Genomic DNA, 17,368 nt, shown 5'->3' on the forward strand with positions numbered 1-17,368 from the left:
GATAAGGAAGTGTATAGATAAGTAAGTGTAAGGTGCGAAAACAGGACAAAGAGAACGGAGAGCAAGGAAAATGTAGAATAGATCATTGTTAGTTGGGAGAAGGTAACAATAAAACAAACAGATAAAATGTAGTCGGAGACAGCAAGACTGGTCGGAGAACTGGGAAGGGATGGAGAGTGGAAAAGCAAGGATGACTTGAAGTTAGAGAAGTCAATGTTCAAATATTAAATATGAAAGTAGGCCAGCATTAATATAAAAGAGGAGAACAAAAGTTTCTTCAGATATATAGAGAGCAAAATAGAGGTAAGAGTGGCTATTGGAACACAGGAAAATTTTGCTGGAGAAGTGATAGTGGGGAATAAAGAAATAGCTGATGAATTGATTTTTTTGCATCACATTGGAAGACACCAGCAATGTGCCTGAAACTCAAGAGAGTCATGCAGTGGAGTGGCTATTAGTAAGGAGAAGATGCTTGAGAAGCTGAAAGGTCTGAAGGTGAATAAGTCACCTGGATCAGACTGCAACCCAGGGTTCCGAAAGTAGTGACTTTAGAGATTGGGGAGGCAATAGTTGTGTAGGAAAATAACTGCAGATGCTGGTACAAATCGAAGGTATCACAAAATGCTGGAGTAACTCAGCAGGTCAGGCAGCATCTTGGAGAGAAGGAATGGGTGACGTTTCGGGTCGAGACCCTTCTTCAGACTGATCCATGAGGCATTAGTAGTGATCTTTCAAGAATCACGAGAGTCAGGACTGGTCTCAGAGGACTGGGAAATTACAATCTATACTCCTCCTGTTCAAGAGGGGAGCAAGGCATTTTCTTTGACAGGACTAGAATATAAAATCAGGGTTGTAATGAGGCTGTATAAGGTACAGGTCAGACTGCATTTGGAGTATTGCGAGCAGTTTTGGGGCCCATATCTGAGAAAGGATGTGCTTGTTGGACAGGGTCCAGAGGAGGCTTACAAGAATGATCCAAGGAATGATTAAGTTAACATGTGATGAGCGTTTGATGGCACTGGGCCTGTTTTCGCAGGAGTTTAGAAGGATGAGGGGGGAATCTCATGGAAATACGATATACATTTACGATATACGTAAATTTACGATATACATTAATGACTTAGATGAAGGGATTAAAAGTACCATTAGCAAATTTGCAGATGATACTAAGCTGGGGGGTAGTGTGAATTGTGAGGAAGATGCAATAAGGCTGCAGGGTGACTTGGACAGGTTGTGTGAGTGCAGATGCAGTTTAATGTAGATAAGTGTGAGGTTATTCACTTTGGAAGTAAGAATAGAAAGGCAGATTATTATCTGAATGGTGTCAAGTTAGGAACAGGGAATGTTCAACGAGATCTGGGTGTCCTAGTGCATCAGTCACTGAAAGGAAGCATGCAGGTACAGCAGGCAGTGAAGAAAGCCAATGGAATGTTGGCCTTCATAACAAGAGGAGTTGAGTATAGGAGCAAAGAGGTCCTTCTACAGTTGTACCGGGCCCTGGTGAGACCGCACCTGGAGTACTGTGTGCAGTTTTGGTCTCCAAATTTGAGGAAGGATATTCTTGCTATTGAGGGCGTGCAGCGTAGCTTCACTAGGTTAATTCCCGGAATGGCGGGACTGTCGTATGTTGAAAGGCTGGAGCAATTAGGCTTGTATACACTGGAATTTAGAAGGATGAGGGGGGATCTTATTGAAACATATAAGATAATTAGGGGATTGGACACATTAGAGGCAGGAAACATGTTCCCAATGTTGGGGGAGTCCAGAACAAGGGGCCACAGTTTAAGAATAAGGGGTAGGCCATTTAGAAAGGAGATGAGGAAGAACTTTTTCAGTCAGAGAGTGGTGAAGGTGTGGAATTCTCTGCCTCAGAAGGCAGTGGAGGCCAGTTCGTTGGATGCTTTCAAGAGAGAGCTGGATAGAGCTCTTAAGGATAGCGGAGTGAGGGGGTATGGGGAGAAGGCAGGAACGGGGTACTGATTTAGAGTGATCAGCCATGATCGCATTGAATGGCGGTGCTGGCTCGAAGGGCTGAATGGCCTCCTCCTGCACCTATTGTCTATTGAAACTTACCAAACAGTGAAAGGGATGGATAGAGTGGATGTGGAGAGGATGTTTCCACTCGTGGGAGAGTCTAGGACCAGAGGCCATAGCCTCAGAATAAAAGGATGTACCTTTAGAAAACTGAGGACGAATTACTTTTGGTTAGTGGGTGGTGAATTTGTGGAATTCATTGCCACAGAAGGCTGTTGAGCCAAGTCAATGTATATTTTTAAGGTGGAGATTGACAGATTCTTCATTAGTACGAGTGTCAAGGGTTATGGGGAGAAGGCAGGAGAATGTGGTTGAGTGGGAAAGATAGACCAGAACGATTGAATTGTGGAGTAGACTTAATGGGCTGAATGGCCTATTTCTACACCTCTAACTTGTGAACTTGCTTCCATGATATCAGGATTCCAGAGTGTTTCTGGCAAGCGGGGCATGCCCTCCAGTAGGCCCGGTTCGTCCATTGCAGACCTCGACGGGACCTATGCCGCCAGAGGGAGAGACCCAAGAGCAACCACCGACAGCGCGGCAGGCCGAGGAAACGAGGAAAGTCGCCCGAGAGTCGAGTAAGGTTGGAGAACGAAGGAGAATTATCACAGAGAACTAAGGGGGGCATGGGGGAGGCTGCCGCCACATGCAGTGGCAGACAGTAGATAGGAATGTTTGGCGAACTTTTGTAACTTTGTCAGAGCCAAAACGTGGCGACACTTGTGCAATGCCTGGGTGAGGTCTGCTACATGATTTTACTGGGTTGTATGCCAAACAAAACACTTTGCTATACCTAGGTACGTGCGACAATAAAGTATTATTGAATCATTGAGTACAACCACAGGCTTTGTAAGTCTGGTTAGGATTAGGGTTACCCTAACACAGTTCCTCCCATAATTTTGTACCCCTCACCCTCACCCCCTCCAAACTGAACAGCTCCTACTTATCTAAGCGGATAATGCAGCAAACAGCTATTTGGGCTTGACATAAGGAGGAAACACCGCAGACTATTACTCAACAATGACCGTTTTCATCAGTTAACAGCAATCCCAAGACAAAAGATAATTGTTGCAAGCATTAAAATTCCTCACAATTACACAAGGCTTAAACCTTTAACATAGACAATTATAAAGTTTTAGTGCAAGGTGAAAAATAGAGCTATGCATAGAAACATTTTGGGCTGAAATTGGAGTAACAGTTGACACAGTACATCAATATTTAAGGATGCAGTTCATTATCTCCTCCTTTTCCTGGGCAAAATAATTAAGTGTTGCTGCAAGGATTATACCAAAATAAGTTCTAATAGACTAATGAGCAGGTATTTCAGAATTGTGATGTATATTTTACATTGCCAGCACACATCTTAATCCCTTACAGCACAATTCAAAGAGTTCTTGTTGTTATAGCAAAGTTTAATAAAACTATGTTACAAGGAATTAATTAGCTTTTTGCAGCTATACACATATCAGACTCCTAGTGTGTTTATATCCCCAAACAAAACTTTGGTTTTTGGTCTGTGTCGACTCACTCAAACTCAAAGCACCTTTGAGTTATATTTCATCACCTCAAAAAGAATAACATCAGGTGTTCAAACATGATTCTGTGTTTAAAAAGGTAGGAGCATTTGACAGGGAGGTTCTGCTGCAGTTGTACAGGGCCTTGGTGAGACCGCACCTGGAGTATTGTGTGCAGTTTTGGTCTCCTAACCTGAGGAAAGACGTTCTTGCCTTAGAGGGAGTACAGAGAAGGTTCACCAGATTGATCCCTGGGATGGCGGGACTTACATATGAGGAAAGACTAGATAGACTGGGCTTGTACTCGCTGGAATTTAGAAGACTGAGGGGGGATCTTATAGAGACATTTAAAATTCTTAAGGGGTTGGAGAGGCTAGATGCGGGAAGATTGTTCCCGATGTTGGGGGAGTCCAGAACCAGGGGTCACAGCTTAAGGATAAGGGGGTAGTCTTTTAGGACTGAGATGAGAAAACATTTCTTCACACAGAGAGTGGTGAGTCTGTGGAATTCTCTGCCACAGAAGGTAGTTGAGGCCAGTTCATTGGCTATATTTAAGAGGGAGTTAGATGTGGCCCTTTTTGCTAAAGGGATCAGGGGGTATGGAGAGAAAGCAGGTACAGGCTACTGAGCTGAATGATCAGCCATGATCATATTGAATGGCGGTGCAGGCTCGAAGGGCCGAATGGCCTACTCCTGCACCTATTTTCTATGTTTCTATGTTTCTATGCTCGCAGCATAACACAAATGTGGCAGCATTTCCATTTTTAGAGAAAGAAAATGCGTCCAATGGTGCAAATCCACCCACAGGTGGCAAAAGGTCCTTCTACACTGCAAATCACATCGATATATTGTCAAAGACAAAGCCCAGATTTAAAAAAGTTTAAAATAATCAACAACGATCCCATAAGGCTTAAAAAAGTAGTAAAATGACATACAGCAAGGCTTCTGAAGTACAGTTTGTATTACAACTTCACATCCATGCTGACTTCAATATCAGAAGTCTTAACAGCTATTTTTATCTTCAAGTCTAAAATCTCTACATTACGTTTCATATGACTGGTGGACATGAATGTGGTTCGAAAGTCTAGAAAATACATAGAATCAGTCATATAACAGACCTTATCGGGAGATCATGTTGCAGTTGTATAAGACATTGGTGAGTCCGCAAAGATGTTATCAAGCTGGAAAGGGTACAGAGAAGATTTACGAGGATGCAGGACTAGAGGGTCTCAGCTATAGGGAGAGGTTGAGTACGCTGGAACTTTATTCTTTGGAGTGCAGAAGGATGAGGGGTAATCTTATAGAGGCGTATAAAATAATTAAAGGAATAGAACATGTAAGAAAATAACTGCAGATGCTGGTACAAATCGAAGGTATTTATTCACAAAATGCTGGAGTAACTCAGCAGGTCAGGCAGCATCTCAGGAGAAGTCTGAAGAAGGGTCTCGACCCGAAACGTCACCCATTCCTTTTCTCCTGAGATGCTGCCTGACCTGCTGAGTTACTCCAGCATTTTGTGAATAAAAGAATAGAACGGGTAGATGTAGATCCTCTTGCCCAGAGTAGGTGAATTGTGGACCGGAGGACATAGGTTTAAAGTGAAGGGGAAAAGATTTAATAGGAATGCGAGGGGTATGTTTTTCACACGTGGGTGTATGGAACAAGCTGCCAGAGGAGGTAGTTGAGGCAGCTACTATCCCGATGTTTAAGAAACAGTTGGACAAGTACATGGATAGGACAGGTTTTGAGGGATACGAACCAATCGAAGGCAGGTGGGAATAGTGTAGCTAGGACATGTTGGCCGGTGTGGGCAAGTTGGGCCTGTTTGCACACTGTATCACTGTATGACTCTAAAAGAACTACCCACAGCTTTGGTCACCCTATGTTTCTTTAATGACAATTAGGTCACATGTTTTCTCATTCTTATGTTATAATAGATTTATTGTTGTGAGCATTCTGAAATCTTACTGTATAATTATAAGGGCACTTTTTTCTCTCCCTTAAAAAGAGGGGTTCACTACCTATATTGCTAATGGAGGAAAGTAAAAACATAATCAGGATATGAAATTATGAAGATCAGACAGGATGAACAGACATCTCATTTCCTTCAGTAAAAGTCTCAGTAACCAACAGACACAGATATAAAGTAATTGTGGGATTGCTTTGTTACGGGGAAACATTTTTCATTCAGAGCAGCAAGGAACTAGCTGTCTGAAATGATGGTGGTGGCAGAAAGTAAGCATTAGAAACTGTTTGGATGAGCACATGAACTACTGTAACTGACAAAGCTATAGACGAACTAAGGATTTGCTCAAGTGGTTCTAAATTGACTACTGTATAGACATGACAAACAAAAGATTCTCCTTTTGCACCATAGGTTTCTATACATTCTTTAATACTTACAAAAACATGATTGACACAGCAAGTATCATTACAGCAGGAAACCAGGGTTTCTCCCAGCGCAACACACGATCTGCAGCAAGCATGACTTCGCCCCAACCCTCCAAATGTTCTTCAAGCTGGGCAGTTTCTGCAGCCTGCAAAATTGTAAACAAATTTGCAGATAATTTCTCACTGTTGGGAATAAGGGGTAAATAAGCAGCAAAAGAAAGCGATTTGGTAAAACACATTAGGTAATATTAAAATAATGTGTACAACTTATCTTAAATTACTTGCTCATCATCTTAAAATATGCTGTAAAATGAAATCCGCAGGAAATAATTGTTGATATATTAGAAACACGACTAATCTGTTGTACAATTTTGATAAGTATTTCAGCTACCTTTTAAGACACCCGTTTTTTTTCAATTGGGCATTAAACACCGAACATCCAATTGACAGATTGAACCATGAATGAAGCCAGTTCTCTTAATTCACCAGTCAACATGCATAATGGCTTGTTAACGATTGGGGCATTAACTGAACTCCAATGATTTGTAGCAAAGAATGAGCTGAACTTGTAGGCACGTCAAATTAGATATTACTAACCAGAAACTATCAGGATCAATGTTAAATATGCAATATTAACCAAGGACATACGGGTGATATACTGGAGGATACCTGTGCCTGTGGAACTGCATTCAACATGTCTGATGCCATGTGTATGCAGACATCAAACTTTGGACAACCATTCACAGAGCTGCTGATAAACAGCATACAGTGCCCTCCATAATGTTTGGGACAAGGACCCATCATTTATTTATTTGCATCTGTGCTCCACAATTTGATTTGTAATAGAAAAAAAAATCACATGCGGTTAAAGTGCACATTGTCAGATTTTAATAAAGGCCATTTTTATACATTTTGGTTTCACCATGTCGAAATTACAGCCGTGTTTATACATAGTCCCCCCATTTCAGGGCACCATAATGTTTGGGACACAGCAATGTAATGTAAATGAAAGTAGTCATGTTTAGTATTTTGTTGCATTTCATTTGCATTGACTGACTGCTTGAAGTCTGCGATTCATGGACATCACCAGTTGCTGGGTGTCTTCTCTGGTGATGCTCTCTTAGGCCTGTATTGCAGCCATCTTTAGCTGCAATGCTTGTTTTAGGGGCTAGTCCCCTTCAGTTTTCTCTTCAGCATATAAAATACATGCTCAATTAGGTTCACATCGGGTGATTGACTTGGCCACACAGGAATTGACCATTTTTTAGCTTTGAAAAACTCCTTTGTTGCTTTAGCAGTTTGTATGTTTGCTGCAGAATGAACCGCCGGCCAATGAATTTTGAGGCATTTGTTTGAACTTGAGCAGATAGGATGTGTCTATACCCTTCAGTATTCATTATGCTCCTACCATCAGCAGTTACATCATCAATGAAGATAAATGAACCAGTAACTTCAGCAGCCACACATGCCCAGGCCATAACACCCCCACCATCGTGTTTCACAGATGAGGTGGTACGCTTTGGATCTTGGTTAGTTCCTCCTCTCCTCCATACTTCGCTCTTGCCATCACTCTGATATAAGTAAATTTTCATCTCATCTGTCCACAAGACCCTTTTCCAGAACTGTGGTTGCTCTTTTAAGTACTTCATGGCAAACTGTAACCTGGCCATCCTATTTTTGCGGCTAACCAACGGTTTGCATCTTCCAGTGTAGCCTCAGTATTTCTGTTCATGAAGTCTTCTGCGGACAGTGGTCATTGACAAATCCACACCTGACTCCTGTGTTTCTGATCTGTCGGACAGGTGTTTGGGGATTTTTCTTTATTACAGAGAGAATTCTTCTGTCATCAGCCGTGGAGGTCTTCCTTGGCCTGCCAGTCCCTTTACGATTAGTAAGCTCACCAGTGCTCTCTTTCTTCTTAATGATATTCCAAACAGTTTGATTTTGGTACACCTAAGGGTTGGCTGATGTCTCTAACAGTTTTATTCTTGTTTCTCAGTCTCATAATGGCTTCTTTGACTTTCATTGGCACAACTTTGGTAGTCATGTTGATAAACAGCAATAAAAATTTCCAAAGGTGATGGAAAGTCTGGAGGGAAGATGGTGCTGAGCTCCCTTAAACCTGCATTAAGGGGCAATTAAACACACCTGAGCAATTACAAATGCCTGTGAAGCCATGTGTCCCAAACATTACGGTGCCCTGAAATGGGGAACGATGTACAAACACAGCTGTCATTTCTACATGGTAACATATATAACATATAACAACTACAGCATGGAAACAGGCCTGTCCGGCCCTACCAGTCCACGCCGACCATTCTCCCTGACCTAGTCTCATCTACCTGCACTCAGACCATAACCCTCTAATCCCCTATCCATATACCTATCCAATTTACTCTTAAATAATAAAATCGAGCCAGCCTCCACCACTTCCACCGGAAGCCCATTCCATACAGCCACAACCCTCTGAGTAAAGAAGTTCCCCCTCATGTTACCCCTAAACCTTTGTCCCTCAATTCTGAAGCTATGTCCCCTTGTTGGAATCTTCCCCACTCTCAAAGGGAAAAGCCTACCCACGTCAACTCTGTCCGTCCCTCTCAAAATTTAAAAAACCTCTATCAAGTCCCCCCTCAACCTTCTACGCTCCAAAGAATAAAGACCCAACCTGTTCAACCTCTCTCTGTAGCCTAAGTGCTGAAACCCAGGCAACATTCTAGTAAATCTCCTCTGTACCCTCTCCATTTTGTCGACATCCTTCCTATAATTTGGCGACCAGAACTGCACACCATACTCCAGATTCGGCCTCACCAATGCCCTGTACAATTTTAACATTACATCCCAACTTCTATACTCGATGCTGATTTATAAAGGCAAGCATACCAAACGCCTTCTTCACCACCCTATCCACATGAGATTCCACCTTCAGGGAACAATGCACAGTTATTCCCAGATCCCTCTGTTCCACTGCATTCCTCAATTCCCTACCATTTACCCTGTACGTCCTATTTTGATTTGTCCTACCAAAATGCAGCACCTCACACTTATCAGCATTAAACTCCATCTGCCATCTTTCAGCCCACCCTTCCAAAAGGCCCAAGTCTCTCTGTAAACTTTGAAAATCTACCTCACTATCAACTACTCCACCTATCTTAGTATCATCTGCATATTTACTAATCCAATTTGCCACACCATCATCCAGATCATTAATGTAAATGACAAACAACAGTGGACCCAACACAGATCCTTGGGGTACTCCACTAGACACTGGCCTCCAACCTGACATACAATTGTCAACCGTTACCCTCTGGTATCTCCCATTCAGCCATTGTTGAATCCATCTTGCAACCTCACTATTAATACCCAACGATTTAACCTTCTTAATCAACCTTCCATGTGGAACCTTGTCAAATGCCTTACTGAAGTCCATATACAACATCCACAGCCTTGCCCTTATCAATTTCCCTGGTAACCTCTTCAAAAAATTCAAGAAGATTAGTCAAACATGACCTTCCAGGCACAAATCCATGTTGACTGTTTCTAATCAGGCCTTGATTATCCAAATAATTATATATATTGTCCCTAAGTATCTTTTCCATTAATTTTCCCACCACAGACGTCAAACTAATAGGTCTATAATTGCTAGGTTTACTTTTAGAACCTTTTTTAAACAAAGGCACAACATGCGCAATGCGCCAATCTTCCGGCACCATCCCCGTTTCTAATGACGTTTGAAATATTTCCGTCATAGCCCCTGCTATTTCTGCACTAACTTCCCTCAATGTCCTAGGGAATATCCTATCAGGACCTGGAGACTTATCCACTTTTATATTTTTCAAAAGTGTCCGTACCTCCTCTTCTTTAATCCTCCTAATTTCCATCACTACTCTACTTGTTTCGCTTACCTCACATAATTCAATATCCTTCTCCTCGGTAAATACCGAAGAAAAGAAATTGTTTAATATCTCCACCATTTCTTCCGGCTCAGCACATAGCTGTCCACTCTGACTCTCTAATGGACCAATTTTATCCCTCACTATCCTTTTGCTATTGACATATCTGTAGAACCCCTTGGGGTTTACTTTTACATTACTTGCCAAAGCAGCCTCATATCTTTTTTTCGCTTTTCTAATTTCCTTCTTAGATTCCTTTTACATTCTTTATATTCCTCAAGAACCTCATTTACTCCCTGCCGCTTATATTTATTGTATATCTCCCTCTTTTTCCGAACCGTGTCCAATTTCCCTGGAAAACCACGGCTCTTTCAAATTATTATTCTTTCCTTTCCACCGAACAGGGACATAAAGACTCTGTACTCTCAAAATTTCACCTTTAAATATCCTCCATTTCTCTATTATATCCTTTTCATAAAACAAAAATTTCCATTTCACTCCTTTTAAATCCTTTCTCATCTCCTCAAAATTAGCCTTTCTCCAATCCAAAATCTCAACCCTTGGTCCAGATTTGACCTTCTCCATAGATATTGAAACTAATGGCATTGTGATCACTAGACCCAAAGTGCTCCTCAACACATACCTCCGTCACCTGACCCATCTCATTTCCTAACAGGAGGTCCAACACTGCCCCTTCTCTGGTAGGCACCTCTACGTATTGCTGCAAAAAACTATCCTGCACACATTTTACAAACTCCAAACCATCCAGCCCTTTAACAGAATGTGATTCCCAGTCTATATACGGAAAATTGAAATCACCCACAATCACCACTCTGTGCTTACTACTGATATCTGCTATCTCCTGACATATTTGCTCTTCCAATTCTCGTTCCCTATTTGGCGGTCTATAATACACCCCTATAAGTGTTGCTAAACCTTTCTCATTTCTGAGTTCCACCCAAACAGCCTCCCTAATCGAGCCTTCTAGTCTGTCCTGCCAAAGCACTGCTGTGATATCCTCCCTGACAAGCAATGCAACACCCCCACCTCTTGCCCCTCCGATTCTATCACATCTGAAACAATGAAATCCTGGAATATTTAATTGCCAATCGCAACCCTCCTGCAACCATGTTTCACTGATCGCCACAACATCATACTTCCAGATGTCAATCCAGGCTCTAAGCTCATCCACCTTTCTTACAATGCTCCTAGCATTAAAATATACACATTTAAGGGACCCATCATTTCTTATTCTCAGTTTATTTCTTTTCCCTTCTTTCTCTCCTACATATTGGGTCTGAGTGTTTCCCTTTTATAACATAACAGGTATAACAGAGCTTTATTTGTCGTTCGGTACCGAAGTACCGAACGAAACTACATAGCAGTCATAGAAAAAAAAAGAACACAAGACACATAACCCCAACACAAACGTCCATCACAGTGACTCCAAACACCCCCTCACTGTGATGGAGGCAACAAAACTTCCACTCTCTTCCCCACGCCCACGGACAGACAGGTCGCCCCTGACCGACCCGCACAGTCCCCGCACCGGGCGCTGAAACGTCCCGCGGCCGAACCGGGCGATGAAAGGCCCGCGACCAAGCCTTGCGCAGCTAAGTCCCGTGGTCAAGCCGCACCGGGCGATGTCAAGTCCGCAGTCGAGCCGCACCAGCGATGAAAAGCCCCGCAGCCGAGCTGCACCGGGCGATGTTAAGCCCCGCAGCCGAGCTGCACCGGGCGATGTTAAGCCCCGCAGCCGAGCTGCACCGGGCACTGTTAAGTCCAGCGGCCAAGCCGCACCGGGATGTAAAGTCCAGCGGCCAAGCCGCACCGGGATGTAAAGTCCAGCGGCCAAGCCGCACCGGGATGTAAAGTCCAGCGGCCAAGCCGCACCAGGATGTAAAGTCCAGCGGCCAAGCCGCACCGGGATGTAAAGTCCAGCGGCCAAGCCACACCGGGTGATGTAAAGTCCAGCGGCCAAGCCGCACCGGGATGTAAAGTCCAGCGGCCGAGCCGCAGCGGGCGATGTTAGGCCCCGCAGCCGAGCCGCACCCCGCGCCGTGAGGAAGAGAAAAGTCCCCCCCCCCCCACACCACCACCCCCTCCCACACATACACAACCAAAAAAATATATATAAAAACCATCCCAACAGCGACACACAACAAAAAAAAGACGGACAGACTGCTAGTCAGCCGCTGCCGTTAGGCGCCGCCACGTTTCTGCCTCCTGCCTCACACACTGCCTATTAGCTATCTGTGTTTGAGTCCCTCCCCCCAACCGTACTAGTTTAAAGTCTCCGCAGTTATTTTAGCAAATCTCCCCGCCAGGATATTGGTTCCCCTCGGGTTCAGATGCAACCCGTCCTTTTTGTACAGGTCATACTTCCCCCAGAAGAGGTCCCAATGATCCAGAAACTTGAAACCCTGCTCCCTGCACCAGTTCCTCAGCCACGTATTTATCCTCCACCTCACTCCATTCCTATTCTCACTATCGCGTGGCACAGGCAGTAAGCCTGAGATTATTACTTTGGAAGTCCTTTTTTTTTAACTCTCTTCCTAGCCCCCTAAATTCTCCTTTCAGGACCTCTTCCCTTATCCTACCTATATTGTTGGTACCTATATGTACCACGACCTCTGGCTCCTCTCCCTCCCCTTTCAGGATATCCTGGACACGCTCAGACACATCCCGGACACCGGCACCAGGGAGGCAAACCACCATCCGGGTCTCCCGACTGCGTCCACAGAAACGCCTATCTGACCCCCTCACTATAGAGTCCCCTATTACTACCGCTCTCCTCTTCCTTTCCCTACCCTTCTGAGCAACAGGGCCGGACTCCTTGCCAGAGGCCCGGGCACCGTCGTTGCCCCCAGGTGAAACCAAAATGTATAAAAATGGCCTTTAATAAAATCTCGCACTGTGCACTTTAACCACATGTGATTTTTTTCTATTACAAATCTCAAATTGTAGAGTACAGAGGCAAATAAGTAAATGATGGGTCTTTGTCCCAAACATTATGGAGGGCACTATAAACCCGTGAAATGTTATTGTTCTTGCTGCAACTACTTCCTCTGGCAGCTCATCACACATTTCCCCACCACACACTGTGTAGAAAAGGTTGTCCCTCAGGTTCCTATATATTTTTTCCCTCTCACTTCAAACTTATGTTCTCTAGTTCTTGATTCCTCTACCCAGGGAAAAAGTGCCAGAGATCCCATGTTCTATCCTGACCACAGTGCTCCCTGTAACCCACATCCCAAAGAAATGCGAGTTTGGAGGTTAACTGGCCTCTGTAAATATTCCCCTGATGTGGACTCGGTGTGCCAAAGGGCCTGTTTTCATGCTGTATCTAAACTAAACAGGGCGACACAGGTCTGAACACAATACTCCAAGTGGGGTCTCACTAACGCTTTGCACAACTGTACGATAAAGTCCTAACATCTATATTCAAATCCCTGACTGATGATGGCCAGCATGCCAAAAACCTACTTTACCACTCTATCTACTGTGATGCCTATCGGCAAAGTATGTATTTGTACTCAATCCCTTTGCTTTACGACAATCCCAGGGGCTAACCTGACCGACCTCCTCCACAGGCACACTCCCACCTGCACCCTCCGCTCTGCTGCTGCCAATCTCCTATCCCCCCACATCCGGACCAAACTCAGATCCTGGGGGGACAGGGCTTTCTCCATCGCTGCTCCCACCCTATGGAACTCACTACCCCAAAACGTTAGAGACTCCTCCACACTCACCACATTCAAAACATCGCTGAAGTCTCACCTGTTCAGTACTGCCTTCAACCACTGAAGGTCACCTCACCTTCTGTCTCCTTTCTCTGTTCGTTTATTTATTTACTTATTTATCTATTTATTCATTTCCCTATGTTCTCTAAATCTCTGTAAAGCGTCTTTGAGTATATGAAAAGCGCTATATAAATAAAATACATTATTATTATTATTATTAACATCCACTGATAGTCCTGGATCTTCTTCCCAAAATGCAACATCTCACATCTCAATTAAGGTCCATTTGTCGTGGCTCTGCTGTAATTCTCGATATCCATCTTCACTGTCTGCGGTACCAAGTGTTACCTCAAAAGGTTGCTTAACAATCTCCCAATTTGGTATAAATTGTCTTTTATCTTCCAGTAGAACACTCTCATTGTTTTTTTTGAAAAATAGATTCGCCATCCTTCAATAATCAAAGTCTGCTCCTCCACTGCTGGAATTCATTACCAACTGCCATCAAAGCACAATACTAGAGGAACTCAGTGAATCAGGCAACAGCTCTGGGGTGAATGGACAGACGTTCAGGGTTGGGATTCTTCTTCAGACTGAAGAAGGGTCCCGACTAATTGCTATGTTCTGTCTGTTAAATTGTTGTATCAGTTCAATTTAACATTTGAGTTTACTTCAGTAATGCCATTTCCACTTCAATAAATGATTATGATTAAAGCCTGTACAAGTTGGATCGGATCACATGATAAGCTGGCATTTCACTGCACCAGCAAACAAGTTCCATATTTTCAAGTGTGTAATTATTTTAAAAAATCAGATAAGTTGTAAAGCAAAACTATTCAAGTGAACATACAAAAATACCACTGCACCATTAAAACTAGCTAAATTCTCTCAAATCCCTGGCTAAAGTTTGTACTTCAGTAAAATACTATTTGCATTCAAACAGTACTTTGAAGAACATTTAAGACCCAGGGTATTTACAAAAACACTTGCAAAATTCAATACCAAAGTTATTCAAAGAAATCATCAAAAAAAAAATAGCATGGATGTTTAAAAGGAAAGCTACACAATTGTGTAGCTTTCACAATTGTGGATGGTCAGCCATGATCACAATGAATGGCAGTGCTGGCTTGAAGGAGCGAATGGCCTCCTCCTGCCCCTGTTTTCTATGTTTGTAAGAGAAAAGCCAGTTGATGTGTTGATCGGGTATGTGCGAGCCACCGTCTGTGGAATCTAACCACGGATAAGACCTGGTTGGACTAAATTTAGGTGTCAAACCAAATAGGTTCTTGGGCTTTCTATGTGGAGTTTGCATGCTCCCCATGTGAACACTTGTTTTCACTGGATGCTCTGGTTTTCTTACATGTCACACAGACATGCTTGTTGATGTTACTTGAAGATACACAAAAAGCTAGAGTAACTCAGCGGGACAGGCAGCATCTCAGGAGAGAAGGAACGGTGATGATTCGGCTCGCAAACTTTCTTTGGATTTGGCTACTGTGAATTATCCCAAGTGGGAGAATCAGGATAGGTGAAAGGAATGGGAGAGAGAGCAAAAGTAGTAGTCCCTGAGGATTGGAGGGTAGCTAATGTAACCCCACTTTTCAAAAAGGGAAGGAGAGAGAAAACGGGGAATTACAGACCAGTTAGTCTAACATCGGTAGTGGGGAAAATGCTAGAGTCAGTTATTAAAGATGGGATAGCAGCACATTTGGAAAGTGGTGAAATCATTGGACAAAGTCAGCATGGATTTATGAAAGGTAAATCATGTCTGACGAATCTTATAGAATTTTTCGAGGATGTAACTAGTAGAGTGGATAAGGGAGAACCAGTGGATGTGTTATATCTGGACTTCCAGAAGGCTTTCGACAAGGTCCCACATAAGAGATTAGTATGCAAACTTAAAGCACACGGTATTGTGGGTTCAGTATTGATGTGGATAGAGAACTGGCTGGCAGACAGGAAGCAAAGAGTAGGAATAAACGGGTCCTTTTCAGAATGGCAGGCAGTGACTAGTGGGGTACCGCAAGGCTCAGTGCTGGGACCCCAGCTATTTACAATATATATTAATGATTTGGACGAGGGAATTGAATGCAACATCTCCAAGTTTGCGGATGACACGAAGCTGGGGGGCAGTGTTAGCTGTGAGGAGGCTAGGAGGCTGCAACGTGACTTGGATAAGTTAGATGAGTGGGCAAATGCATGGCAGATGCAGTATAATGTGGATAAATGTGAGGTTATCCACTTTGGTGGCAAGAACAGGAAAGCAGACTATTATCTGAATGGTGGCCGATTAGGAGAAGGGGAGATGCAACGAGACCTGGGTGTCGTGGTACACCAGTCATTGAAAGTAGGCATGCAGGTGCAGCAGGCAGTGAAGAAAGCAAATGGTATGTTGGCATTCATAGCGAGGGGATTTGACTATAGGAGCAGGGAGGTTCTGCTGCAGTTCTACAGGGCATTGGTGAGACCACACCTGGAGTATTGCGTACAGTTTTGGTCTCCTAATCTGAGGAAAGACATTCTTGCCATAGAGGGAGTACAGAGAAGGTTCACCAGATTGATTCCTGGGATGGCAGGACTTTCATATGAAGAAAGACTGGATAGACTCGGCTTGTACTCGCTGGAATTTAGAAGATTGAGGGGGGATCTTACAGAAACTTACAAAATTCTTAAGGGGTTGGACAGGCTAGATGCAGGAAGATTGTTCCCGATGTTGGGGAAGTCCAGAACAAGGGGTTACAGTTTAAGGATAAGGGGGAAGTCTTTTAGGACCGAGATGAGAAAGTTTTTTTTCACAGAGAGTGGTGAATCTGTGGAATTCTCTGCCACAGAAGGTAGTTGAGGCCAGTTCATTGGCTATATTTAAGAGGGAGTTAGATGTGGCCCTTGTGGCTAAAGGGATCAGGGGGTATGGAGAGAAGGCAGGTACGGGATACTGAGTTGGATGATCAGCCATGATCATATTGAATGGCGGTGCAGGCTCGAAGGGCCGAATGGCCTACTCCTGCACCTATTTTCTATGTTTCTAAAAGCAATGCAGAAGTGGAGGGGTTGATGATATTGACTGGATATCCTTCACCTTTATTGCAAGGAAAATATCACAAAATGCTGGAGTAACTCAGCAGGTCAGGCAGCATCTAGGAGAGAGGGAATGGGTGACTTTTCGGGTTGAGACCCTTCTTCAGACTGATGTCAGGGGGGCTGGACAAAGAAAGGATATAGGTGGAGACAGGAAGACAGTGGGAGAGATGTCAACTTCTCCACATCGGCGAGACCAAACGCAGGCTCGGCGATCGTTTCGCCCAACACCTTTGCTCATTCCGCCTTAACCAACCTGATCTCCTGGTGGCTGAGCACTTCAACTCCCCCTCCCAGTCTGACCTTTCTGTCATGGGCCTCCTTCAGTGCCATAGAGAGGCCCACCGGAAATTGGAGGAACAGCACCTCATATTTCCCTTAGGCACCTTGCAGCCCAGCGGTATGAACATTGACTTCTCCAACTTTAGATAGTTCCTCTGTTCCTCTCTTCCCCCCCCCCTTCCCAATTCTCCCAGTGTCTTCCTGTCTCCACCTATATCCTTTCTTTGTCCCGCCCCCCCTGACATCAGTCTGAAGAAGGGTCTCAACCCGAAACATCACCCATTCCCTCTCTCCTCAATGCTGCCTGACCTGCTGAGTTACACCAGCATTTAGTGATACCTTCGATTTGTACCAGCATCTGCAGTTATAGACAATAGGTGCAGGAGTAGGCCATTCGGCGCTTCGAGCCAGCATTGCCATTCAATTTCATCATGGCTCA

At 43.9% G+C, this 17,368-nt stretch overlaps 1 protein-coding gene across 1 annotated transcript in view; it reads right to left on the reverse strand.

The window, feature by feature from the left end:
• Positions 1–17,368, reverse strand: part of arl6ip1 (ARL6 interacting reticulophagy regulator 1) — a 31,058-nt gene that overhangs the window by 9,240 nt on the left and 4,450 nt on the right. Inside the window, exon 2 of the mRNA XM_078417526.1 lies at positions 5,952–6,085. Coding sequence (XP_078273652.1) covers positions 5,952–6,085 — 134 coding nt within the window. The remainder of the gene's footprint in view (positions 1–5,951; positions 6,086–17,368) is intronic.

This window comes from Rhinoraja longicauda, chromosome 21 (assembly GCF_053455715.1).
Source record: "Rhinoraja longicauda isolate Sanriku21f chromosome 21, sRhiLon1.1, whole genome shotgun sequence".
NCBI lineage: Eukaryota > Metazoa > Chordata > Chondrichthyes > Rajiformes > Arhynchobatidae > Rhinoraja > Rhinoraja longicauda.